Source organism: Mustela nigripes, chromosome X, assembly GCF_022355385.1.
Source record: "Mustela nigripes isolate SB6536 chromosome X, MUSNIG.SB6536, whole genome shotgun sequence".
In the NCBI taxonomy this organism is placed as follows: domain Eukaryota; kingdom Metazoa; phylum Chordata; class Mammalia; order Carnivora; family Mustelidae; genus Mustela; species Mustela nigripes.
The window spans coordinates 114,357,372-114,383,697 of NC_081575.1; the positions used below are offsets into that span (position 1 = coordinate 114,357,372).

The window sequence follows — 26,326 nt, forward strand, 5'->3', positions numbered from 1 at the left end:
ACCCAGGCGCCCCAACAGCTTGGTTTTTTGAAAAGATAAACAAAACCTTGGGCTACATTAACCAAGGTGGGGGGGAGGACTCAACTAAAAGTACAAATGATAGAAAACATTACAACTGATACCACACGAGTATTATTATGAGCAATTATACACCAACAAACTAGACGACCTAGCAGAAATGGATAAACTCCTACAAACCTACAACTTATCAAAACTGAACTATGAAAGAAAAGTCTGAAGAGACCAGGACCTCTGGGCAGCTCAGTCGGTTAACCGTCTACCTTCAGCTCAGGTCATGATCCTGGGGTCCTGGGATAGAGGCCCAGGTCCAGCTCCCTGCTTGGCAGGGAGTCTGCCTCTCTCTCTGCCATAGCCCCCCCCCCCGCCATACCCCCCCGCAGCTCACGCTCATGCTCTCTCTCAGATGAATAAAATCTGTACACACACATACGCACACACAGAAAAGAAAATCTGAAGAGGCCAATTAGTAGTAAGGAGATCAAATCAGTGATCAAAACTCTCCCCCACAAGAAAGCCCGGACTAGATGGGTTCACTGGTGAATCCTACTAAACACTTCCTAAAGAATCAACTCCAGTTCTTCTCAAACTCTTCAAAACAAAACAAAACATCAAATTAAAAATCTTCTGTACAACAAAGGGCACCATCAACAAAGTGAAAAAGCAACCTGTCCAAGTGGAAGAAAAGTATTTGCAAACTATGTATCTGATAAAGGGTTAATATCCAAAATATAGAAAGAACTCATATGACTTAATAGCAAAACACAACACAATTAAAAAAATGGGCAAAGGAACTGAACATTTTTTAAGACTGTTTATTTATTTGCGAGAGCATGTGCACAAGCAGGGGGAGGGGTGTATACATCCTGGCTCTGCTACCTGATGGCTGTGAGACCCCGATGGAGCTACGAAACTCCTGTGCCTTGTGTTTCTTCATCTGTAAACTGTAGGCGGTCAGAATACACATGCTTCATACGGATGATGTAAGAATTAAGTGAGTTAATACATATAAAGGTTTAAAATTGTACCTGATACACAGAAAGTGCTCAGTAAATGTTACTTTTTATCATCATCTAAGAAGGGGTTGTGTTCATTCTCAAGAAAAAGATGTGAGAAGTAAAGACCAGAGGGGATACTGTATTATTTCTAACACCTGGGATAGAAAGACCCGTATCCTTATTTTCAGGGACAGATCAGACGGAGAGTGTTGGGGAAGATGAAACTCCTATTGGACAGTGGCTAGCCCAACTCTGAAGAGGAAAGGAACGCAGCTGAAACTTCCAAAATATAGGCCTGGAACTTGACCAAGAGGTTTTCAAATAAATATAACCTATGACAAAAATGGGGAGGAAAAAAAACCCCAGTCTAGGGTCATGCAAAGCCTGAAAGGAAAAATTCTAAAGAGGTGTTACTTGACTAGATGATTTCTGGTTTATATACCATGAAACCAAACAAAATTATGAAAAACAAAATCATAGGATTACACATACAATTTTTATTGAAAATTTTGTCTTGTTACAAAGAATTCATAGGCCTTTAGTTACATGGGTAAGATGCTGGACAGCAAACATGGTTACCAAAAGTCATCTGTTTCTTCGTGAGAAAAGCCCGTGAAACTAAATTAGGGAAAGATAAAAACAATTTTAATTTATTAAATTGTCAAGTTTATTCAGGGATCCTTAAAATGTTCACATTCTTTGTAGGGTTTCCATCCTCGTTTAAAAGTTCTCTCAGAAGCAATTTCAAAAATTAAAAAATAAAACAGATTTATCTTTTTGAAGTCCTTAATTTTGATTGTTTCACTAATTTCTCACAGGGAGACTCAAGTATCTGAACGTTCCCCTTGGCCGACACACCGGCAACGTGATTGTTTATGTAGGAACACCACACTGAGGAAACCATACCTTTCGTCTTTGTCGCTAGAAGGCAGCGTGTCCACTTCCGAGGCTTCTCTGCCAACTCTCTTTGAACTCTGACACAAAGAGGGAAAAAGAATTCTGAAATTACTTATGTATCAATCTTATTCAACACTCTGATTTCTCTCAGGACTAATCTGAGAAATAGATGCAATTCAAAAGTCTAAGAAAGAGGTGACTTTTAAACATGAAATTCAGCAAGCACATCAAAAAAACCCCATCTGGGCTTAAGTGGGTACGAGAAGAATAAATGAAACAAGATGGGATTGGGAGGGAAACAAACCATAAGTGACTCTTAATCTCACAAAACAAACTGAGGGTTGCTGGGGGGAGGGGGTTTGGGAGAAGGGGGTGGGATTATGGACATTGGGGAGGGTATGTGCTTTGGTGAGTGCTGTGAAGTGTGTAAACCTGGTGATTCACAGACCTGTACCCCTGGGGATAAAAATATATGTTTATAAAAAATAAAAAATTAAAAAAAAACCAAAAACCCCATCTGGTGCCCATTCTCGACACCCACGGTGAGACAGAAGTAAACCACCAGGGCTTCGGACAGTCCTCAGGCATCCATTGTTCACGAACAGACCTTCATTGTGTTCTTGTTCTTAAAATGACAGACATCCTAAACTTTTATAAAATATGCCAATCTTCACCCAAGCAAAGCAAGGAAATTTTGTCAAGAGTCTCATGTATCAAAAAGACTCAGGGCTCTATCTGAACTGTGGATTTTCTACACTTCCACCTTTCTGGCTCCAATGGAGAAGGCAGATCTGGGTCGTACAGTTTTGGAACAAACCAAAGCATCTTGGCAGCCCCCATCACAGAAGGCCGGTCCACAGCATTAGCACCTTTTCTGCCGTCTCCTGGTCTTGATCCTGCTGAATAATTTTCAGGTATTTCTCCAAAGGATTTTCACCACAAACGGACTGGCCTTTCATTTCCTCAACCCTGATTTCTTTTTCCATTTCAATCTTCAAGGACTCTTCAATCATCCTCTGTGGAATTACAGGTGCCAACACAGGAAATACATAAAAACATTAAAACAACCTATAAGTGTTTAAAAGGACACAGTAATATAATCTTGGTCCTGTAAGTACAACCTGCATACCAAAGAACTGTTTTTTTAGTTGAAGTCACTGCTATCAAAGGGGGGCAAACAGGTCATCTCAATGAAGGAAGGCATTAATTCGCCTCAAGTGTCCTGTGCTTTACGCCAGATGAACCAGGAGTCCAAGGAACATCCATAGGGAAGATCAATTCTGGTAAGACTCAGCAGGTATATGAAGTGGCCAGAGTAACCCATGTGCCTGGGACCAGAAGCAGGACCGAGAAGGCCAGAAGAGAACCAGAGGAAGGAGGAGAGCAGGGATGCCCCTGAAAGCCACTGCTGACCAGCAGTCACCTCCGCAGGGTTACCCTAGTTCCAGCTAGCTGACGTTGAAGGTCTTCTTTAAAACCCATTTAAAAAGGGAAGACCTAGAGCAAAGCCAAGCCCACCTTCTTTACAGCTTGTTTCCAGGACCAGATGAGAATGCTTAAGAATGAGCTTGCAAAAGCTCCCCATTACTGCTGAACTCCTAAGGTCTATGTTACACACAGGCTTTCTCAGTGCTCTTGAGCAAAGAAGACCGGGATGCCTACCGCGGGCTTTTAATATTAAATTTAGTAATAACTAAAATTTGTATGGAACCTCAAAAGACCCAAATAGCCAAAGCCATCTTGAAAAAGAACAAAGCTGGAGGTATCACAATGCCAGATTTCAAGATATACTACCAAAGCTATAGTAATCCAAACAGTATGGTACAGGCACAAAAACAGACAGATCCCTGGAAGAGAATAGAGAGCCCAGAAGTACACCCATGCTTATATGGTCAACTGACTACAACAAAGGAGGCAAGAATATGTAACAGGGAAAAGACAGTGTCTTCAGTAAGTGATGCTGGGAAAACCGGGCTACTTCCTTAAACAAAAATAAGCTCAAAATGGATGAAAGACCTAAATGTGCAACCCGAAACCACAGAAATCCTACAAGAGAGCACCAGCAGTAACTTCTCTGACATTGGCCTTAGCAACATCTTTCTAGATATGTCTTCTGAGGCAAGGGCAACAAAAGCAAAGGACCCCCCCCCCAAAACAACAACAACAAAAACCAAACACAAACAAAAACCTACTGGCACCACATCAAGATAAAAAGCTTCAGCACAGTGAAGGAAACCATCAACAGAACGAAAACAAACAAACTGAATGGGAGAAGATATTTGCAAACGACATATGCAATGAGGGGTTAATACCCAAAATATATAAAAAACTTACACAGCACCAAAAAACCTAAACGATCCAATTAAAAAGCGGGCAGAGGGCCTGAATAGACGTTTCTCCGAAGACGACATCCAGATGGCCAACTGACACACGAAGAGATGCCCAACATCATCACCAGGGAAATGCAAATCCAAACCCACAGTGAGCTCTCACCTCACCTGTCAGAACGGCTATAGCCAAAGAAACAATCGACAGCAACTGTTGGTGAGGGTGTGGAGAAAAGAGGAACTCTTGTGTGGCCCTGCTGGTGGGCACGCAAATGGGTGCAGCCGCTGCGGAAACAGTATGGAGGTTCCTCATAGTACTGAAAACAGAATTACCCTATGATCCAGTAATTCCACTACTGAATATTTACCCAAAGAAAACGAAAACAGTCATCTGAAAAGACACACGCACCCCGATGTCTACTGCAGCATTAGACACAACGGCCAAGAGAGGGAAGCAGCCCAGTGTCCGCGCATGGGGGTGTGGGTGGAGAGGGGTTGTGCACGCGATGAACCAGTGCTCAGCCACAGAAAGGAAAAGGATGGGGTCTTGCCATCTGTGACAACACGAGGGACCCAGAGACTATTAGGCTGAGTGAAATAAGTCAGACACAAAGACCATGTGATTTCACTTATGCGTGGAATCTAGAGAACAAAACAAATGAACAAAGAAACAACAAACCCAAAACACCCAAACTCAAATACAGACAACAAACTGGTGGTTGCCAGGGAGGAGGGGGGTAGGGGGTGGGGGAAATAGATAAAGGGGATTAAGAGGTACAAACTTCCAGTCATAGAAAGCGTAAGTCACAGCAATCTGGAGCACTGCGTAGGGAACGTAGTCAGTAACACTGTAATCATGTAAGGTAGAAGAAATCCCAAACCAAAGTTAGCTGTCACTCTTAAGACTTCGGGACACATGAAGGACTCGTGTCCCTGGGAGCAAAGTACTTACAGGAGGCCCACCGGAGGAAAAGCCGCACAGAGAATTTGTGTGCACTTAGCATTACCCGCTCTTGATCCAGTTTCTCCAGTTCTCTTCGTTCCCTTCCTAAAGCTTCCTGCCGCTCACTCTGCCTTCTCTCTTCTCTCTGCCTGCGTTCTCTCATGTGCTCTGCCCACAGTTTTTCTTCTTCCTTCTGTTCTCCCATTTGTTTCTGATCCACGCCTAACGGGACAGAAAAAAGGGTACGTAGTTTCGGGCACCGGATTTTTCAACTATACACACGGCTGCTTTGCAGGGGCCCTTGCCAAGGCTCAGGAAGACTCTGCGTGGTTTCTCATGGACTCCTGGCCTGCTCCATCTTCAAGCGCCCAAACCCACTCCTAGCCCCGCACCTGCCTTTTACTTTGCCAAGACGAAGACCGGCCACCCTTCACATGAGGACCCTAACCGCCTCCCACGCCCCCCCAGTCACAGCTCCCTATGCCCCTTGCTCACTTCCACTCTTCCCAAGGCAAGCCGTGCCTCTGGTTAGGAGCCTGCCCCCAGCTACAGGACTCCGAGTTAGCCGTTAGCCCCTCTTCTCCTCCCCAGCACCCCCCAGCTCTCCCCTCGCTCCCGCGCAGGCATCCCATCTCTCCTGCCGCTCTACCCACGCCCCCGCCAGAGTCAGCTCACTGCCACCTCCTCCAGGCTGATCCCCAACCCTTCCCACACCTCCTTCTCCAGGCCCGACCTCTCTGTTTCCTCATGCCCTGGCTTCTAACAGGCTTCCCGCCATCAACACTTGGAGATCCCACAGCCCTGGCTTCCTTCCTGGACTCCTCATTCCTGCGGAGGGTTCCGGAACCACGCTTGATCACAGAGCACGCCTCCTTCATCACGCTTTTCCCGTGCTATGTCCACTCGGCCAGCAGGGCTCACAGGCCCTTCCTCCTGCTGCACTGCGGGGCGCTGCCACCACCTAGTTGGTGCTCTCCACGACGCTGGTCCCTCTGCCTGCAGGCAACCCACCTTCACCACTGTGAGCGCGGGTCACTTCCTGGGTCTGCTCCGCACACTCTCTGCTCTGGGGGAGTCCAAACCCATAGCGGTTCAGGCTGACAATCTGCCTTCTTCTTTCCAGACTTCCTCTATCACCGTAACCTTCACGTTCGAGACCTGCCATCCATGGAGCCGCACGCCCACTGTCCGCTGAGCACAGCCGCGCTGGCCTCATGCCACGCCCTTGCTTTCACGGCCTCCTTAACCGAGGTGCTCCCTCCCTCCCCCACAACCTTACCTGCTACGCAAGCCCCCACTTAGAAGCCACCTCCTGGGTGAGGTCCTCCTTACTCCTAAAGTCGCACCTGGCTCCTCCAGCACCATATGCACACGTACTTTGTACCTGCCTTGTCCCAACCCACAGGCATCGATCTTCTCTACTTGTGTTCCTTCCGGCCAAGGACCGTATTTTCGTCGTTTGTTCCCTCAGCTTGCAACACAGGCCCCCATGCCTCACATGCTGAATTCAACCTCAAGCCCACGGAGGACTGTGCTGACGTCCTCCAGCCCTGGCCTCTAACCTCAACCTTCCCCAGCAATGCTAAGCAACGGCAAGCGCACAGGTTCACCATGGGACTTCAAACCTCACGGTCATGCCCTGTCCTAAGTCACTAGCAAAAAGTTAGCTTTACTAATAGGACAGAACAACAGAACTCTCTTAATCCTGGTCATGAAATTCTAAGAGCGGAGGAGGTGCCGACCACTTCCCTAAGCAGTGACGCAGCCTCCTGCCTGCTGGGGGGCGAGGGTTACTCCCCGATGGGCCAGGCTCCCACACGGAGCAGCAACCCCAGAATGAGAGTGCTGTTTGCGAGCTAATTTAAACAGATGCAAAGGGCTGCTTCTTCCCTGGGAGGTGCACTTTGTAGCTGCCCAGGCACAATGAAACCATCCTGGACCTGAAGAACAAAGAAAAGAAGCGGTCCCACTGGCACAAAGGTATTGAGCCTGGGGCCTTTGCGTCTCCCTATGCACTCCAGATAAAGAAGTCAAACAACAATGTAAGAGACTTTCTCAATGACTGCAACATAACCACACTACTTAACAGTCATTTAAAAAGCCACTTACTATCCTCTATGCTGTGTGTCAGAAACCGGACACCTGTCTGCTCAGCTGCTTTCCCTTACTCTATGCCCTTTTCTTCCCTCCTCACTCAGATCTTGGCCAAATGCCTGCCCATCAGACCTGCATTCGGTGCCACTGTCCCTATCCATATCTATCCCACAGGAGGTCCTCGATGGCCTGACGACTGCCCGACTCTCCTACTAGAAGCTCCAGGAAGCAGGGGCCTAGGCTGGTACACTGCTGTCTGCCCAGCCATGAGGAAACTTCCCAGTAGAGAAAAGGCTGAATGAATCTCTAGCATCATTTACTCTGGAACTGGCAAAAATCAACCCTTTCCAAGTCTCATGCCTCCGTCAGCGACTGCTCACATTCCCAGCCGTGTCTCAAACCAAGAAACTGGTTGTAACAGGTTCTGCGGAGGTTTTAGGGAGGATGATCTCCCCGTGTTTGGAAAGGACCAGTAGCCAGTTTTACTTGAGGCATTTCCTTTCAACTTTGAAGCTTCAACACTTCGGTCCAAGGAGAAAAGGACCTGACGGTTGGCTGAGCCCTGGAAGCAAAGCCCCAAGCTCCCCACTACACCTTTCCTCCACGCTGGGGAGGGAGTAGGTCAGCTGGAGGGGGCATGAGGAAAGACAGGGGGTGGGTCTGGCAAGACAAACCTCATGGCCAGTTTCCCTGCCTCGTCACCAGCTTTTCTGCAGACTGAAATATATCAAGGTTTTGCTTGTCCTACTTTCTTAAGGCACAGTGGAAGAGAAAACAGTATGATTCAGCACTACGAATTCGTTAATCTACTTTGTTCGTTAAAACAGAGGAAAACTTACTCGGGGAGTGACAGGACACAGGTCCGGTGGCCGCGGTGGCATCCATGTGAGGCATGTCGCCGGCGGGATGGAGACCATCCGCTTCAAACTGCCTCGCTGCACTCCCTGCATCTACACGAGGTGCAAACAAGCGCCCCGTGAGTCCTCCACAGCGACGGCAGGAGAAGGGAGCATAGCGCAGTGTAGGGAGAACTCACGGTGAAGCGCTCCAGTTTTGGCCCAAGCAACAGGGCCAGCTCTTTGCCTAGAGAACTCTAGAAGTTTGCATTGGAGCCGCCTGACCATGGTACTCACTTCTCCCAGTGTTGTCCTGCTTCAAGAATTAGATTCCTTTATAAAATCTCATTGGTTCCCTAATAGTAATATCTACCAAGGGAAAGAATTCACCTGGCTTGTGGATAAATCACTTGAATTCTACTTGAGATCAGTGATTTAACAAACTTGGTCACAAGGATTTTGAAAAGCTTACTAAGCCTTATCATTTAAATGTTCAAAACCTGATACTTGCACACCGGCCATGAGGCCATGAAGCAAAATGGCAGGTTACGCAGAAATATAAAGACTGCCAAGCTGGAAAGAACCGCTGGCATGAGCCGTGCTACGGCTCTGTCCCACTTACCCTTCCGCACTGGGCTCTGGGGCATGGTCACAGCCAGGATACCAATTCCAGACTCACAAGCTTATATTATTTTACCTCCATTCTTGAATTTTAAAAACGGGCTTTCTAAATCTTAGGCAGTCAATGGGACCAATAAAAGTAACGGCATACTCATGTTCCATAGAAGGGAAAAAAGAATTCGTAAAATTCACTTTAAATCTGAGGCAATCCCAAACTCGGTAAACTGAGTTAAGGATTCACTTACAGGCTCAGCTCCAACTCTGACATTGTAAGCTACCCTGAAATGCTTAATGGAACTCAGAATGCAGAGCCCTGAAAATCTTCGTGATGTAAAGATGGGGCAATATATCTGTATTTGTGGTTTTATCACAAAACAAAAATGTCATAATCTGTAACTGCTCTGCTCTTCATGACAATGAGTATGTTTCACCAAAATTAAGCTTTCTCCATTTTGAGCTTATAAAAACCAGTACTCATATTAGAACTTACATTCGAAAGAGGATTCAAATTCCTCATTGTCCTTCCGAGGGAGGTTGGCCGGATTTGAAAATTCACTTTTGTCTTGAAGCTCCACTCGTCTTTGACAAAGACTAGAATGGAAGAATAAAAGTCAAGAGCGTCAAGTCGTAGGAATGTAAAACCCAAGAGCACAGGGCAATGAAAACCCTTTGGGACTCGAGAAAATGCTTTCGGAAAGCAGTTGTTCCTGGGCTCTCGGAGAATAAGAGCTAGGCTGCCGGGGAAACCTTCCGCGCACCAGGCGTCCCTCTAAGCTGCTGGCTTGGTGACCCTTCACGGCCACCACATGCCGTGAGACAGGCACTACCACCATTACCACAGTGCTCCTATGACGAGTTAACTTTCTCAAGAACAAGAAAGCATTTTTGAGAAACCCAGATTCTGCACACCCTCAGCACAGATCAGCTGAAGAGGTTATACTACAAGCCCACGTGTGTCAAAGGGCCCTAACTCAGCTTTCTTCCTGGCTTTATTACAACAAAGAATGATATAGAACACCATTACAGGCATTAGGATTTTAACAGGCACATGTGACCGTTTTCAACTCTGCACAGTGTAACGGAGTCCATACACAGAAGCCCAGATCGGAGCCCAGAATTAAGGATCCAGCGTCTCCAGCCATGGGGACCAGGCACCTCCCTATGACTCAAATCCCAGACTGGGCAACCCACTGCTCAGCTCCTCAACACACCCACTGCCTCCTGCTTCACCAATCGCACCCCAGGACCCACTGCCTGGAATTTATTTCAATGATCTACAAACTGGAACCTTATGCGATCAGGAACGAGACAAGATGTCTACCCTTGCCACTTTTATTCAACACAGTACTGAAAGTCCTAGCCACAGCCATCGGACAAGAAATATGAGGCATCCATATTGGAAAGAAAGAACCAAACTGCCACCATCTGCAGATGACATGATTCTAAACATAAAAAATCCTAAAGACTCCACCGAAAAACTATTAAAATGCATGGATTCAGGGAAGTCACGGCTAGAAAATTCATACCCAGAAATGGGCTGCATTTCCACATAATAATAACAAAGTAGCAGAAAGAGAAATTAAGAAATCAATTTCATTTACAATTGCACCAAAAAATAACACCTAGAAATAAACTTAACTAAGGAGGGGTGCCTGGGGTGGCTCAGCGGGTTAAAGCCTCTGCCTTCGACTCAGGTCATGATCTCAGGGTCCTGGGTGGAGCCCCGCATCGGGCTCCCTGGTTCCATCCCCCTCCCTGCCTCTGCCTACCTCTCTGCCTACTTGTGATCTTGGTCTGTCAAATAAATAAATAAATAAGTAAATCTTAAAAAAAAAAAAAAAAAAATTAACTAAGGAGCTGAAAGACCTGTACTCTGAAAGCTGTAAAACACTGATGGAAGAAATTGAAGATGACACAAATGGCAAGATATTCCATGCTCACGGATTGGAAGAAATAATAATGTTAAAATGTCCCTGCTACCCAAAGCAATTGACAAATTCAGTGCAATCAGAGCCAGAACAAATAGTAATACTAAAATGTGTACGGGACCACAAAAGATCCCCAAACAGCCAAAGCAATCTCGAGGAAAAACAAAGCAGGAGGTAGCACAAGCCCAGATTTCAAGATATACTACAAAGCTGTAATAATCACAACAGTATGGTACTGGCACAAAACCAGACACATAGATCAATGGGAACAGAACAGAGAGCCCAGAAGAAACCCACACTAATACGGTCAATTAACAACAAAGGAGGTAAGAATACACAGTGGGGAAAGGACCGTCTCTCCAACAAATGGTCTTGGGACAACTGGACAGCTAGCTACATGCAAAACAACGGAACTAGACCACTTCCTTACACCACACACACAAATCAACTCAAAGGGTTAAAGACCTAAATGGGAGACGTGAACCCATAGAAATCCTAGAGGAGAGCACAGGCACTAATGTCTCTGACATCAGTCTTAGCAACATTTTCCTAGACAGGTCTCCTGACACAAAGAGAAACAAAACAAAATTAAACTGTTGAGACTACAACAAATAAACAGCTTTTGGACAGCAAACAGAAAGCATCATAAAACAAAAAGACAACCTACCGAATGGGAGATTTTTGTAAATGATATATCCCAGAAGAGGCTAATATCTAAAATATGTGAAGAACTTACACAACTCAACACCAATAACACAAATAAACTGAGGAATATGGCCAGAGAACCTGAACTGATGTTTTCCCAGAGAAGACCTACAGAAAGCCAACAGACATGTGGAAAGAGGCTCAACATCACTCATCAGGGAAAGGCAAATTAAAGCCACAATGAGGTATCACCTGACACAGGTCAGAATGGCTATAACCAGAAGGACAAGAAGCAGCCGGTGTCGGGGATGATGTGGAGAAGGAACCTTCATGCACTGCTGGTGGGAATGCAAACTGGTGTAGCCACTGTGGACAGTATGAAGGTTCCTCAAAAAATTACAAACAAGGCACCTGGGTGGCTCAATGGGTTAAGCCCCTGCCTTCAGCTCAGGTCATGGTCTCAGGGTCCTGGGATCGAGCCCCGCATCGGGCTCTCTGCTCATACGGGAACCTGCTTCTCCCTCTCTCCCTGCCTGCCTCTCTGCCTACTTGTGCTCTCTCTCTGTCAAATAAATAAATAAAATCTTTAAAAAAAATTAAAAACAGAAATACCATATGATCCAGTAATTTCACTACTGGGTATCCATGCAAAGAAAAGGAACACACTAATCTCAAAAGATACATGTACCCTTATGTTGACAGTAGCATTATTTAAAACAGCCAAGATATGGAAGCAACCCAAGTGTCCACAACTGATGAATGGTAAAGAAAATGTGGTGCATACATAGCTATACCTAATGGGGTATTACTCAGCCATAAAAAAGGATGAGATTTTTTGCTACTTGCAACAACACATGGATAGACCTGAGAGTATTAGGCTAAGCGACATAAATCAGACTGAGACAGACAAATACCATGTAATTTCACTTACATGTAGAGTCTGAAAAACAAACAAACAGAGGCCGCTGGCTGGCTCAGTCAGTTAAGCACCCAACTCTTGATTTCCGCGCAGGCCACGATCTCACAGTTGTGAGACGGAGCCCTACATTGGGCTCCATGCTCAACGTAGAGTTTGCCTAAGAGTCTCTCTCCCTCTGTCCCCCCAACCACTCACGTGCACTCTCCCTACAATGAATAAATAAAATCTTTTAAAACATGAATAAACAAAGAAAAAGCAGAATCAGACCTATAAATACAAAACAAAGTGATGGTTGCCAGAGGGAAGGGGGCAGGGGGCTGAGCAAAATGGGTGAAGGGGAGGGGGAGGTACAGGTTTCCATGTATGAAACGAACAAGCCATGGAAACAGAAGGCATAGCACAGGGAATACGGTCAAGGACCATGCAACAGTGTTGTACAGTGACAGGCCGAGCTCCTAACTGTGGGGAAACAGAGTGTAACATGACGAGTCCCCTCACTACACTTTCTACCTGAAATGAATGTAACATTGTCAACTGTGCTCAAGTACAAAAAAAGACTGGAACCTTGTTTGTTTATATTTAAATGCCAAAATATTTTTATATGACTTTTTAGTGATGTGTGAAATTGTTTTAAGTTTAAACTGTATTTGTTTCCACAGATTTGGACCATTTGTTTTATCTCTGTTAACCAGGTTTTTTTTTTTTTTTTAAAGATTTTATTTATTTGAAAGAGCGACAGTAAGACAGAGCATGAGAGAGGAGAAGGTCAGAGGGAGAAGCAGACTCCCCAAGGAGCTGGGAGCCCGATGCAGGACTCGATCCTGGAAATCTGGGATCATGACCTGAGCCAAAGGCCGTCGCTCAACCAGCTGAGCCACCCAGGCACCCAACTGGGTCCATTCTGAAGTACGAAGCTGTTTACTTATAGCAGAGTGTAGATCCTACATGCCAAGTTTAGCAAACAAATAGAAATTACTTCTTTACTAAAAACTATGCTCCTCCCCCACCCCCGGCCCAGGTAATTTAGATTGCTCTCAAAGATCACACGTCATCTTACAACCTGACTACCGATTCTATACTGCCACCGAAAAGCCCAGGGAGTCCAAGGTGAGACCCCGAGCAGCTCAGCAGACTCAGCTGAGGTCCAGCGGAAGGCGGTATTACCTGGCCTGCTCTGGAGGGCTGGGCCGCGGGTGCAGGGCAGCGCTGTGCCTGGACTCAGCAGATGAAGGCCGGGGCGTTCTGTCGGGACAAGGACTGGGGTCAGCCGTATGGGATCGGCCCAGACCTAAGGGGCAGAAGGCTTGACTTTAAGAATTGCAAGGAGAAGACAGCAACATGGTCTCCAAACAGTTCTATTACTCTGACAATGAGTTCTACTACCCTTGTAAATAGCTGTGTAGGACATAAGTGATCTCACCAAACTAACAATTCAAGCCCCTAAATGGAACTACAGTAGGAATAATAAAATGTACCCAACTAACCAGTGGTGAAGGGAAAGCCACTGTCGCTCTGCACATGTCTGCATGCCCAGGAAATTGCTAGAAAAGGACACTACCCCACCACTGCCCACAGCAACCCCGCACACCTTTCCTGTTAACCAGGAAAGGCAGGTCCAGAGGGAGGACAGCAGTGCTGGGGCTCAGGCGACCCTGGGCTAGGCTCCTGCTCCTTCCTGCCATCTCGGGCAGGCTGCACTTGGACTCGGGTAAGAGGCCCTCCGAGGACCAGAGCAAACCCAGAGCTTCCTGCAACCCTCCTGGCAGCCGCTCACCTTCCAGATACATTTCACCATCGAGGCTTCTTTTTGCTTTGGGAACAGGAGTGGAGGAGAGGCGTCTGGAGGTGGTGCCCCTGCGTGGTCGTGAGGCCTTGCTGCCCGCCCACGCCTCCGAGGTGCTGCTCTTGTCCTCTTTGGGGATGCCCACCAGAGGCTGCTCAGAGACAACTCTGTCCTCGGCACAAGTGCGTCTTTGGGATGAACTCGAATCGATGCTCTGGAGTGTTCCTAGCAAGTGCAGGGGTGCTGGGCTCTTGGCTGCTAAAGGGCTTTTAGCAGGGAGTTGACTAACTCTTCGATGGTAATTTTGGAAAGCTTTCTCCAAACGTTCAGTCTCTTGCTCTAGCTCTTTCATCCTGGCCTTGGTATTGGCTACAAACTCAAGGTCAGAATCGCGGGAACTGCTCTCTGCGCTTCCATTTGGATAACTTATGATCCTTGGTATAACCACCACTGGCCTTTCCTGGTGGAGAGGATTTTTTAAGACATCCCCATCTACATCTGTATCACAAGGCAACGCCGTCTTGCCACTCAGTAGTCTGCTGACGGACTGCTCGATCAGAGACTGCGTGGGCCTGCGGTACACTTCGTTCTCGAGCGCTGCGGATTCCAAGAAGACCACGTAAGAAATGACAGGAAAAGGCAAAGGAGAGTTAAAATAGATCGAAATCATGATTTTTCAAAAACGAAAGGCGGTATTAAGGACAAGCTTCCACATTAGTTTCTGAAGGTGCAGTCATGATGGTAATTATTAACACTTATCAAAAGATTATATGTACCTTTCATTACACATGATATTACTTCACAATCCATTACACACAATGTGAAATCTAAAAAAGCTATGAAAACTGAAGATATATTCCTAATTTATTTGGTGGCAAAGCCCAACTGATTTGGTTGAAAAGCTTGACCTGAACCAACATAAACACATTTACGATCTTCACTTATTCCACCTAGCATGAATGTTCATCCATTTGATTACAAAGTAATTACTGTGTTTCACTGCAGGGCGCTGTGCAGAACCCCCAGGGCCATGGCAAAATCCATAAGCCAGAGCCCATGGCCTGAGTTTCCGATAAGGGAAGGAGGACATGCAGTCACAACAACGCTGTGGGCTAAGAACGCTCACTGCTCCCATTTTACGGATGGAGGGCAGAGACTACTGAGGCTGGCTCACCCAGTGAGCAAGGCGGAGAGCCGCTGGCACTGCCCAGAGCAAAGCCGGCACTCCAGACCACTACCTCTCCTGCAACGCCTCCGTGAGGATGCCGCCAGACAGAGGCTCACAATGTGCAACGCGGGTATTCAAAAAGTTCTACCTTCTTGAAGTATTTTTCCTGATATGAGGTCACCAGAATTCCAGCTGCGGACAGTGCAGCAAACAGAATTATGGAGAGACAGTGAAGAGCAGGCAAGAGTAGAAATGAGTAAAGGGAAAACCTGTGTGGGGAGAAGGGAACAAGGGCCTAACCAGGACAGAGTGCGAATGGGACAGAGAGGGTTTCGGAACAAAGAAGCGAGAAAGCATGCCCACCGGGAGCACGGAGGAACCTGCTTTGTGCCTGCAAGCAGCGAAAGAAGGTGCGGAAGCTTCGGCGTCCCTGTTACGAAGTAGGAAGGGGCGGACGTCACGCACAGCAGTGAAAATGGAGTAAGAAAACGACAGCAGCAGCCATCCCCTCCGTGTCATGTGTCCCAAGCCCCATACTGCCACCCATCTCGCTTCATCTCCATCCACACGGCCCAGCGCCACTCCTAGCCCAACTATACAGTGAGGACACTGAGGCCCAAGGAAGTTCAAGGGAGTGAGCCCAGGGTCAGAGAACAGACTTCACAACGGGGACCCGAAGCAGGTCGCTATAGCGGAGGACCTGGTTGCTAGTCCTGAAATAGAAGTTTTACTTCTCAGCTGACACATATTTCTATAACTCTTCCCTCTTCCCGTGCTAGGAGAATTACTAAAAATTCACTGAGTCATCATCATTACATTTTCACAAACATCAGAAGCTTTACACACACAAAGACACACACACACATGTTAAAAATGTCTTTGACCTGTCTGGGTTTGCTTCAGTTGCAATTTCAAATCGGCAACCTGTATAGTTAACCTCTTTACGGAGTCGTCATAATCAAGTATCTGGGCCTTCAGCTGTGCAGAATGTTCGATCTGAAAAGATTTAGGGAAGGAAAAGAAATGAGCATTAAGACAAATCACAGCTTATTTCAAAAGGACCCATTCTCTCCTCTGGCTTATTCTTTCTCTTTTTTGCCAAATCTGAGCAGGTTTATACCTATGAAACCACAGAACACAGTAACAAGTTTTCTAGCTCCTTCTTTACTCATCTCACACAGCAGCTACTCCAGGACAGGAGACAGACAGTATTAAGTCGCGGGGTGAGGATCAAGGGATACTTTGAACAATGGGCACCATCACGACTTGGAAAACCACGTGTGTAGGGGAGTTTACTTTCCTCTTGATTGTATCACTATTATGAATATAATGTCACAATCACTCAAGAATTTTCTCAGATGAGAAAGAACACTGGCGGAATGATTAGCATATGGGGGGAATTTCTTATGTTAAAGTAGATCTGATTTATGCTGGTGTGACCCACACTGAGTTTACACACCCACAAAGTGCACCACCCTGACACCCAGATGAGCCCAGAGCAATACTCACTTCACTCTGCAGCTGTTTCTGCAAAGCCTGCTTGTGGCTTTCGAACTCCTTATGCTCAAATGCGATAGCGTCTTCTGCTTTCTTTAGTTCTTTCTGAAAAACCACCAGCTCGGGAGATGGCTGAGCTATACCTATGAAGGTAAAAAAGCTTGGTCATCACCAACCTGAAGTTTCTCATTTCCCTTCACAAAAGCAGCTAAGGAGGCTTTAAGACAGTTTTGCTCCTTCTTTATATGCACACAGTTCACATTAGTTTTACTAGATGGTCTAAGAGCAATCCCGAATCACCAATTTCAGAACAAAAGAATTTAATGCACATAACTGCAAACTCTACCACTCTTCAGAGTTCTACTCCCAGTATAAGAACTCCTTCAAATCCTCAAATGAACATGAATGACCACCTCCCTCCTCTACTATGCATAGAGGCACAGAAAGCACGCTCTGTCAAAGCCTGCCAGTGACAGCCCCTAGGTCCAATCCAACCTGTGCCTCTGTTAGCGGCACTCAGGGTCCAGAAAGCAAGCAGATGGTGTTCCCAGTACGGGCCATCAGAGACCCTCTAATAAAGAGACACTTACACAGGGTGGTCACAAAGGGTGGCGCAGTTTCTTGGGCTGGACTGCAGCCACGCGGTTACTAGTCCTCAGGCCTGGAGGGTCGGGGAGGGAGGCACTCCCAGAGCTGGACAGAGCGAGCAGGCACAGGGCGCTGGTGAAGCGTCAGGAATCTCACTTTGCTGAGACCCAGGGCCAGCCCAGGGCTACTCCGCAAGGAGGAGATGGAGAAGGGATCACAGTCACCTCAACCTCGCTCTTCCCTCCTTCCATGCGCTTGATCGCGTCCCCACTGGCCGGTTCAGCGGGCAAGGGGAGCCGGGGCCCTTTTTTGTCTTAGTGCCACGACTACATAGCAGCAAGCAAAAACTAACTCCGATTGGAGAATCTTAATTTTATAACATCTTCCCAATTGAAGCTTCCCTGACAGGACAAAGCGCTTTCAGAATACCAAGCTAATAGCAATTACAAAGCCATGCCAATTAGAAAAAAAGACCTACGGTTTAGGAGACGCATGTTTTCACTTCTAGTCTCTTCCAGTTGTTGTTTAAGCAATTTATTTTGTGCCTGAAGCTCCAGTTTCCCTTCTTTCAGGAGCGCATAGTCACTCATCTCTTTCACCTTTTCATTCAGCAGATGGTTCTGCTTGGTTACTGCCGAAGACTGGGCTCGGACAGACTCTAACTCAAGCTGCAAATTGAAACAGAAAAACCGGTACCTGAACGGTGACTTTACAGGGTTGCCTCCGTGAAAGCTGGCGGGCCGCCCAGAGCTGGGCGTCACGACTGAATGAAGGTTCCTTGACAGAAGTCTGGTTCTCCACGACGAGACCCCAACTCCCGCAGTACAAGTCATCTTTTGCCCTAGCGCTGGGCTGGGGCAAGTTCATCCAGCTGCTACCGTGTACAACCCTGTCCTGCAAAGCTAGTGCTTCTGATCATTCCCCCATTTTCCAGATGCAACTAAGGGCTCAACCATGGAATAAACAGTCCAAACACATCAAGAGGATAAATGAAGATAAATTACGTATGACTAAAATTGAAGTTCCATACATTGTCTTAATGTCTGTTTCAAAACCACAAGCTTAACAATTACCTCAAGCTCTTTGACACGATTTACTGAATGATTAAGTTCTTCCTTTTTTGAATTAATAGCTGTGAGCTCCTCTTGCAAATGGATAGCTTTTTCTGAAAGAAAGAGCCAACCAATTAACATCATCATGTTTTCCTAGTGAATATAAGATCATTTAATAATTTATGGCCCATAGATCAGCTCTAATGACTACTATTTCATTATCTAAATAAGCAGACATCAGGGCCAAAAAAAAAAAAAAATCAGCAGGCAAGCACGAAATAAGCCCTGTTACACAACAGGTGATGGGATGTTAACTGCAGCTGTCAAGTATGTGGCAAACGCCCTCCTGCTACACATATATTAAAATGCAAAATATCTCAAAGACTGAAAAATTATCCAGCTTTCCTAGTTTCGGGCTAATGTCTACAAGAGTTTAAGAGGTTATTGATCATGTGAAAATATCACGAAACAGAAAAATACACTAGAAGTAAAAGAAATAAGAAACTAGGTCACAGGGACAGGGAAGTCAAAATTTTCCTTAGGAAGAAATGAAGTCTCTTTCATGGTTAAGAGTGGTATTGAAGGGACACCTGGGTGGCTCAGTTGGTTAAGCAGCTGCCTTTGGCTCAGGACATGATCCCAGCGTCCTGGGATCGAGTCCCACATCGGGCTCCTTGCTCAGCAGGGAGCCTGCTTCTCCCTCTGCCTGCCATTCTGTCTGCCTGTGCTCGCTCACTCCCCCCCCCCTCTGATAAATAAATAAAATCTTTAAAAAAAAAAAAAAAAAGAGTGGTATTGAAGGGATGTCAGTAAGCAGCTGCCACCTTCTTAACAATCACATTTACCAAAATACGCTGAAATCAAGTTGGATAAAATCCTGCTGACAAATCACTGACCTTTGTGAATATACAGAAGGTTAAACACTAAGGTTCACAAAAATGTAGTGAGAGTACTTTTTTATTTTGTGAAATTAAGATAACAAAAAACCAGGTAACTTTTGTAGTGACAAGAATGTGTTAGCTCTGTCTTTTTTAGGATACAGAAGAGGCCCAATTAGGAAAGCTAACAGCCTATATCAGTGCTGAAAAATACAGCTTGCCCCCAGAGTCACCTTTATTCTTCCTTTCCTCTTCAATCAGCCTGTTAGTTCTGGTGATATAGTCATCCTTTAGTTCAAGTTGATACCTGCCAATCAAAAAAACCAAAAATGAGCTCCTGGTCGCTTTCCTGGACAGACTGCCGTCAACACATGAGCTTATCTATGGCACCGGGGACCCCAAGGTGAAAACAGGTAAACCTCAGGCTCTCTCAAGACAAAAGCCAGGGATCTGAACATAGAAGGTCCATAAAACCCGGCTGCGATCCTGTTAATCAGGTCCCAAAACTCAATCACACAAAAATCAAGGGTCCCGATGTTGTTGTGAGGTTACTGAGAGCAATTATTTCTCAGTTGGTCTCGACTGACACGAGGCAGTAAATTAAGGTCAACTTACAGTGTGCATGACACTCTAGATCCCAAATGATAACCAAGTCAGTCACTTGTCATCCAATTCCACTATCCTTTCTCCCCCCTCTAAGATATGCACTTTTGCCCTTCAAGGAGGAGCACGGTACTGAGAGCCAACTGCCACCAGCATTAGACCCGAATTAGCGATACCCAAGGCGCAGCTCATGCGGCTTCAGCCACCTCCACGAGCCATTACCAGCTGACTTTCTGGTTCAGAGGCCAGAGAAAGGAAGGAGAAGCAATCCTGTGATATTCTCCCAACTTCAACACCTGCAAAAGTCATCTGAGGACACCCAAAGCCTAACAAGTGATACCAAACAGTTCACTCTATCCATGGTTGGGCAAAGCTAGCAAACTGTGAGGAATAAGGAAAGAAAAATGTGTGTAACAACTAGATGTACTTCAGTGTTCGCTGGTATGTTAGAGGAGCAGACGCAATACATAGATGAGACTCATCATTTCAAAAGTGATACATGAAAAGGTGCTACTTTTCTTTTTTAACAGAATTCTTTTAAAGAATAACCTCCAGAGACCTTTGTGGGTACTCCGGGGTGGAATACCCAGGACAAGTTATGGGCAAGGCAATAAGGTGAGGCCAGTCGGGGGCGCCTACGTGGTTCAATCAGTTAAGCATCTGCCTGCAGCTTAGGTCGTGATCTCGGGTCCTGGGATGGAGCCCGACATCGGGCTCCCTGCTCAGCCGTGAATCTGCTTGTTCCCTCCCTCTCTCATTCTCTCTCTCTCTCAAAAATTCTAAAGAGGCCAATGACTAAGACACGGCCAGAGAAGCTGAGCGGAGCCACCGCTTCAGTCCACACGCACTTAGTCAGTACTAAGAGAGCACTCAGTGCGCGCCAGCTGCCGTGCCACACGGTCGGGAAAGCCACCATCCGGGCTTTATGACTTTGCACAAAGACACTCTTCACCGGAACACACACTGCAGGCTACGGGAAAGCCCCAGGGACTACATCTGTCCATCTTCTCCTCTTCCATGCTGTGTTGTCCTTCACAGAGCTAACCCTTTTTCTGGATTCGGATTTGGCAGAACCTTGAAGGAATACCAGGCACACGTTCAGTGACAAACGCTGTAACCAGGAAGAAGGCCACGGGAGAAATCGTGGCCTATCCCCATCTTCGTGCCGGTGTGAGGCGAGAATGGAAAGTGATCGTACTTCTGACTTTGCAGCTGCTCAGCTGTGAAAACCGAGCAAATCCTAATGTGCCCTAAAAACTAAAGCAAAGCATAAGCCTTCAGTCAGTGTCAGAGAAGCTACGAGTAAGAATGAGCAGAGGATGCCATTCTCTGTACCTTTCTAAACCCATCTTAAACATTCATGGGAAAGGCGCAACTAGAAATGAAAACGTGTATTTTTTTAAACCCCAAATGTTGCCATAAACTGTCCATCTTATCTATTTCATCAGTGTTGCTATGTTTCTAGCAACTTAATGGAACACAGGATTCCTTTAGCAGTGCCCAGCAATTACTTGAGAAGTTCATTCTTGAGCTTCTGGTCATAGCTCTCCTCAATGCCCTTTATATCCAGCTCCTTCTTCCTAAGTGCGTCAGCTATGCTTTTATTTTTTTCCTCTTCCAGCCTCCGAGCCCTGAAATTAGCAAAAACAGAGAAAGCAAATAAGAAAATCACAATATCTGAAGTAACAAATTTAGGGGGAAAAAACCACCTGTGTTTTAGTTCCTCCATCTACTTAATAAACTGACTTTGCTAGTTCATCAACTAGCAGATGGAATGAATTATCCAGTGGCTCCTGCTTATGGGGAGGGTGAATGTAGTAAGATCAAAGTGGTCTCTTAGCACACTCAAAAAGAGGTTCCAGCGAATCGATAGCCATCATCAATTTAGGGATGAAAGAGTGATGTTTTTAGTCACAAAGCTACAACCCAAACTCTAGTGTACTTAAATGCTTATTTCTTCTAGAATGTTATTTCTAACTGTGAGACTTAATTGATGAGCCCATAAGAATTATAGATAGAAGATTCGTTTTTGGCATTTAATAATCCATCAACTGAATGTTGAAGAATGCCAAAAGAAAGAGCAAACAATAGATGGGTGCTTCAGAACCTCCAAATACGGAGAACGGAGTGCTTCTCATGGTGAGACACCCCCCCCCCCCGCCCCATCACCCACAAAACCAACTCTGGAGCCAGGAATTCACAGGTACTTAGAACCAAACCACAGTGAGACCTATGAACACCGCCTGTTCCAAGCAAAGGATAAATCCTTTGTGTTAGCGCTCCCTCTGCTGGCTAATCTGGAAGGCAAAGGCGCATTAAATCACTTGAGTTTAACAGGCTTAGACGGGAGGAGTCGGGGAGGTGGAGGTAAGGAAATGACAATATAATCATGATTATGTAACCAATAATCTGCACACATTTTGTCCCTTTACTTTTCTCTCATTATCCATGTGCCACTTCCATACCATGAAAAGGAGAGTAAGAAAGGCAGAGAGAAGAAATCAAATGAACAGAGCCTACGAGAATGAAAAAACATTAAAGAAGATGGAAACAAACTTAAATAAAATTGGACTCCTGGAGTATCTATGAATGTCAAGATCCCAAATGGGGAAGAGAGCTCATTCCACCAACTACAGACTGGTGAGCCTGGTATTAATCTCAGGTAAAATCTGAAGGCTGAAAAATCCATGAGCACTTAGAAAAGTAACACGACACCAGGAGAAACAGTTTAAAGAAACAGTTTCACCCAGGACAACTCAAGACTCAGCGCTACCATATATATATGTTTTTTTTTTGGCAGCAGAGCAGATAAAGGTGGAAGGTCTGGGTGTCTAGAGTTCAGCCTGCTATGTGCGCGTGCAACTCTGAGAGCTGAATGACGGCCCGTAAGTGAGAAAGGTGGGATTTGTCAAAGCATCATTAGGTTCTTCAAATTATGTGTCTGGTCTTACTGTAGCCCGATGATGGCGCCTCATTCTGCTTTCCCCCAATGTCTAATATTTCATCAATGAAACCCTAGTCTTTGTTTCTCTTGTGCCTTTTAAAACCAGGTGTTGTCACTTTTACATCCAAAAACTTGGCAATTAGCATCAGACTATTAAGACACCTATTTAGTTCTTTAAAATCTCATTCATTCTGAATATGCAAAACAAATGCCCGTTACTCACAATTCAAAAGCTTCCATTCGCTGCTTCAGCTCTGCTTCTCTGCCTCTTAGCAAATCTATATCTTTTAGTAGAAGCTGCCTCTGAGCATAAATTTCTCTGGTTTCCATCTATGTAAGAAAGCGTTAATTTTCAGTAAGCAAGCTAAAGAAAATAAAACAGATCTGAACTAACATCCTGTTTCCTAAGTTCCGGAGAACAAACTCCAGACATTTAGTGCCACAATTTCCCTTTCAAGAGGCTCCAACTGGAGGTACGCTTTTCCTAATTCCTCACCCAAACATGTGTTCCCTCCTTCAATGACTGTGAAACTCCATTAGCCTGTATTCCTAACATCCCTTGTCTATTTATTCTACATAGTATCTCTCAGACACTTAAAATTTGGTAAGTGCTTCAGCAAGGAAAGGAATGACAAAATGTATATTCAGCAATAAAGTTCCAGAAGACTAGAATGCTCCTGGTTCTGTTGCTGTCAGAGAGTTCCCGTTCCTAAGTCATTCTGACTCAGCAGTAGCAAAAGCTGAAGGAATGGGCCTCACTTCCATTTGTGCGTTCACTGAGCAAAAGGCTTCACAGAATACCTAGCCCATGTCAAACAGCACTCTTGGAGCTGGCCAGAGAAAGATGCAGAGATACGGGTCCCATCTTTCCAGAATTCACAGTTTAGTCGGGGAGAGAGAAATAATCAGATGATGCCGTGAGGATGTTATAACTGAACTACAGAAAGACCCCGGCCGGCGCGGCAGCCGAATGGGTCAGCAGACCAGGGAAGGTGTCACATTCCAGCCGGATTTTGAAGGCCAAGAATGTTTCATCAGAGACAGAAGGAGAAGGGCATTCCAGGTGGTGGAAGAAAGACACGATGCTGTGCGTGAGGAGGGCCCTCCCGTCCAGAGCCCTCAGAGCATCAGTTAACTAAATGAACATTCTGGTCTGGGAGCCGACCGGGCTGAACGAGTCAGACTGACTTGAGGATGCCCTTATTTATCTAAACATTATCCAATCATCTCAAAGACAGCCGGTGCCGCCCACATTTCTTTTTGGAGGAGCCCAATCACCAGATACAGTAAACAAAATCATACTGGGGTGTGGTCAGCATGAGCCGACGGGGTGTGACCACGAAGCCCGATCCAGAGCTCTGGACGGCAGCAGCTGCGGCCGGACACAGGCAACAGTGGTCCCAATCCCGGCAGGTCAAAGACAGCCCCTCGCGAAAGGAACTGGACCTTCCTATAAGAATGGACCCATGCCTCCTGCACGCCAGAACCTTTCCACCTCCCGTGCCATCACTTTCCGCAAGAGAAGATCAAACAGCCACCTGGCTGACTTCTGCAGGCCTGGACTCCGCCACTCTGGGGACCCCGTGCTTTAACTCAATGGCAGCACACAGCGTGTTGTTGCCAGTCGGCCTGAAACCCTAACCTCTTGGCCCACCCACACTTATCCGTCCTCCTGTCGGTAGCCCCAGACCTAGTCCTGGTTGGGCCCTCCCCTCTTCCCTGGGTTTGTAGCTTCCCCACTGGCTCCCTTCACCACCCCCACTGAACCCCAAAATCTTTAATTAAACAGGCTGCCTTTGTCAAGCCAAGTCACTTTAGCTCTATAAAGCTCCACTCCACAAGGGCCTCTTTCTACCCTAGCTGACCTTAAAGGCCTCCCAAGAACGGGAACAGGACACTCGCCCACAAGCGCCCGGTTTGGTCGGTACCAGGCGCAGGCTACCGTCTCAGCCGAGCCCTCAACACGGCGCCGGTCGTCCTGTCTGCTTTGGGGCGTTGCTCTGCCTCTTCCCCCACACAGCCGTTCCGCAACTGATCCTCTTCTGGAAGCTGCCCCCCAACCCTCAAACCTGCCCAAGAGGACAAAGCTTATTCAGTGCGAGTTTCTCACAATCCCCACATGGATGTTCGCACTCACTGTTCTTTCCTTCCAGCAATTTCGGAGGAATGAAGTCCGCATATCGCTTATAGGCCGATCCTTCTACTTGTGCCCTTGAGCCCCATCCCTAGCACTCTCGTAGGGCTCTGTCCTGTCTGCCCAACTCATCCCAGTCTCGGACCTCGAGCCCCTCTACTAAGAGCTGCAGGAAACAGACACCCAGTAAATAATTTTAAAATGTTACCTCTTGGTGCTTTTGAATTCTCTCAAGGGCCATCTTTTCCCGAGAAATGAGGACTTCAGATTTTGCTTGACAAGCTCGCTCCAGTTCGTTCCGGAACTCAGCTAATTCCTTCTCAGCCTTTCTTTTCTCTTCCATTTTAACTTTTGCTATTTCCGTATCTTTAAAATACTTAAACTGCCAATTGATTACAAATAACTGTAAATACCAATAACTATGCTAAAGAAATAACTTCTCTCTTGATGGTTAGAGTTAACACGAATGCTGCACTTAAATACATTCAGTTTAACTCTTTAGTTTCCTCTCATTCACTGTACCTGTAGCGTTCATTCAAAAAGCACCAAAAAATGACATTAATTAGATAGAATCATATGTGCAATAGTTTATCACATTCATTAGTAAAGATTCTACATTTTCTCCCTTATACCTAAGACTAAGACATTAAAAGACAAGCACCAGTATCACCCTTGCTAAGAGCAACAAGATACAACTTACCTTTTGACACATTTCTTCCCGAAGCTGCTGTTCTATTTCTCTCTTATATGCATTTAACTTTAGTTCTAAAGATTCTAACTTGGGACACCGAGGGTAAGCATCAGCAAACTGATCATCAATGAGCTGAAGCTTTTTCACTATTAAAAAACAACAACATGGGAAGTTAGGATAGAGAGATGCGGCCAGGTGAGCACAAGGCTAGAGCTCTGTTCAAAAGCGAAGAGTATACTTAGGGGGAAGTGCAGGGATCTCTGCCACTGACTCTGAAACATCAAAAAATTAAGACGGATTAACGGATGGGACAGACAAGGGCTTAAGCAAATATCACACAAATTTACTGGGAGAATCAAGTACACGAGTGTTCAGCATCCAACTGTTTCCACCTTTCTGTGTATTGGAAATTGTTCATCCTCAAATGTCAGGGGCGAAGGAAGCAAAGCATACAGTATAAGCCAGAAAACACTGGTTTCTCTTTCCAGTCCCTAAGTGCCAAGGCAGAGAGCACTTTCAGTGGACTCTGGTTAAAGGTGTGACTCAAACGTTCAAAACACTGACCTTAAAATAACCAAAGATCATGTACTTCAACTCCTCTCCTTTCTAGGAAAGGAAAGTGCCCCCTACAGTTTAAGGGAGTCCTAGAGGACTAAGCAACTATGTGGTGGCCTAACGGGGACTAAGACCAGGCCCACAGACTGTCCCGCAGTCTCCTGCCATCTCCAGTACCCAGAGCCCTCAAACCAACTGCGGATCAGT

The 26,326-nt window shown here is 46.0% G+C and overlaps 1 protein-coding gene across 7 annotated transcripts in view; it reads right to left on the reverse strand.

Annotated features, from left to right (window-relative positions):
• Nucleotides 1-1,493: 1,493 nt before the first annotated feature.
• The window catches only part of OFD1 (OFD1 centriole and centriolar satellite protein), a 45,867-nt gene continuing 21,034 nt past the window's right edge, over nucleotides 1,494-26,326 (reverse strand). For all 7 annotated transcript variants that reach the window (XM_059384754.1, XM_059384753.1, XM_059384756.1 and 4 more), the window contains 17 exons: nucleotides 25,574-25,710; nucleotides 25,082-25,255; nucleotides 22,963-23,069; nucleotides 21,307-21,426; nucleotides 19,426-19,499; nucleotides 18,336-18,427; nucleotides 17,741-17,930; nucleotides 16,687-16,817; nucleotides 16,062-16,173; nucleotides 14,001-14,606; nucleotides 13,391-13,514; nucleotides 9,225-9,325; nucleotides 8,117-8,227; nucleotides 5,248-5,405; nucleotides 2,783-2,929; nucleotides 1,923-1,990; nucleotides 1,494-1,634 (listed from right to left, as the gene is read on the reverse strand). In XM_059384754.1, the coding sequence (XP_059240737.1) occupies nucleotides 1,592-1,634; nucleotides 1,923-1,990; nucleotides 2,783-2,929; nucleotides 5,248-5,405; nucleotides 8,117-8,227; nucleotides 9,225-9,325; nucleotides 13,391-13,514; nucleotides 14,001-14,606; nucleotides 16,062-16,173; nucleotides 16,687-16,817; nucleotides 17,741-17,930; nucleotides 18,336-18,427; nucleotides 19,426-19,499; nucleotides 21,307-21,426; nucleotides 22,963-23,069; nucleotides 25,082-25,255; nucleotides 25,574-25,710 (2,495 nt within the window). In that variant the 3' untranslated portion in view covers nucleotides 1,494-1,591. The remainder of the gene's footprint in view (nucleotides 1,635-1,922; nucleotides 1,991-2,782; nucleotides 2,930-5,247; nucleotides 5,406-8,116; nucleotides 8,228-9,224; nucleotides 9,326-13,390; nucleotides 13,515-14,000; nucleotides 14,607-16,061; nucleotides 16,174-16,686; nucleotides 16,818-17,740; nucleotides 17,931-18,335; nucleotides 18,428-19,425; nucleotides 19,500-21,306; nucleotides 21,427-22,962; nucleotides 23,070-25,081; nucleotides 25,256-25,573; nucleotides 25,711-26,326) is intronic.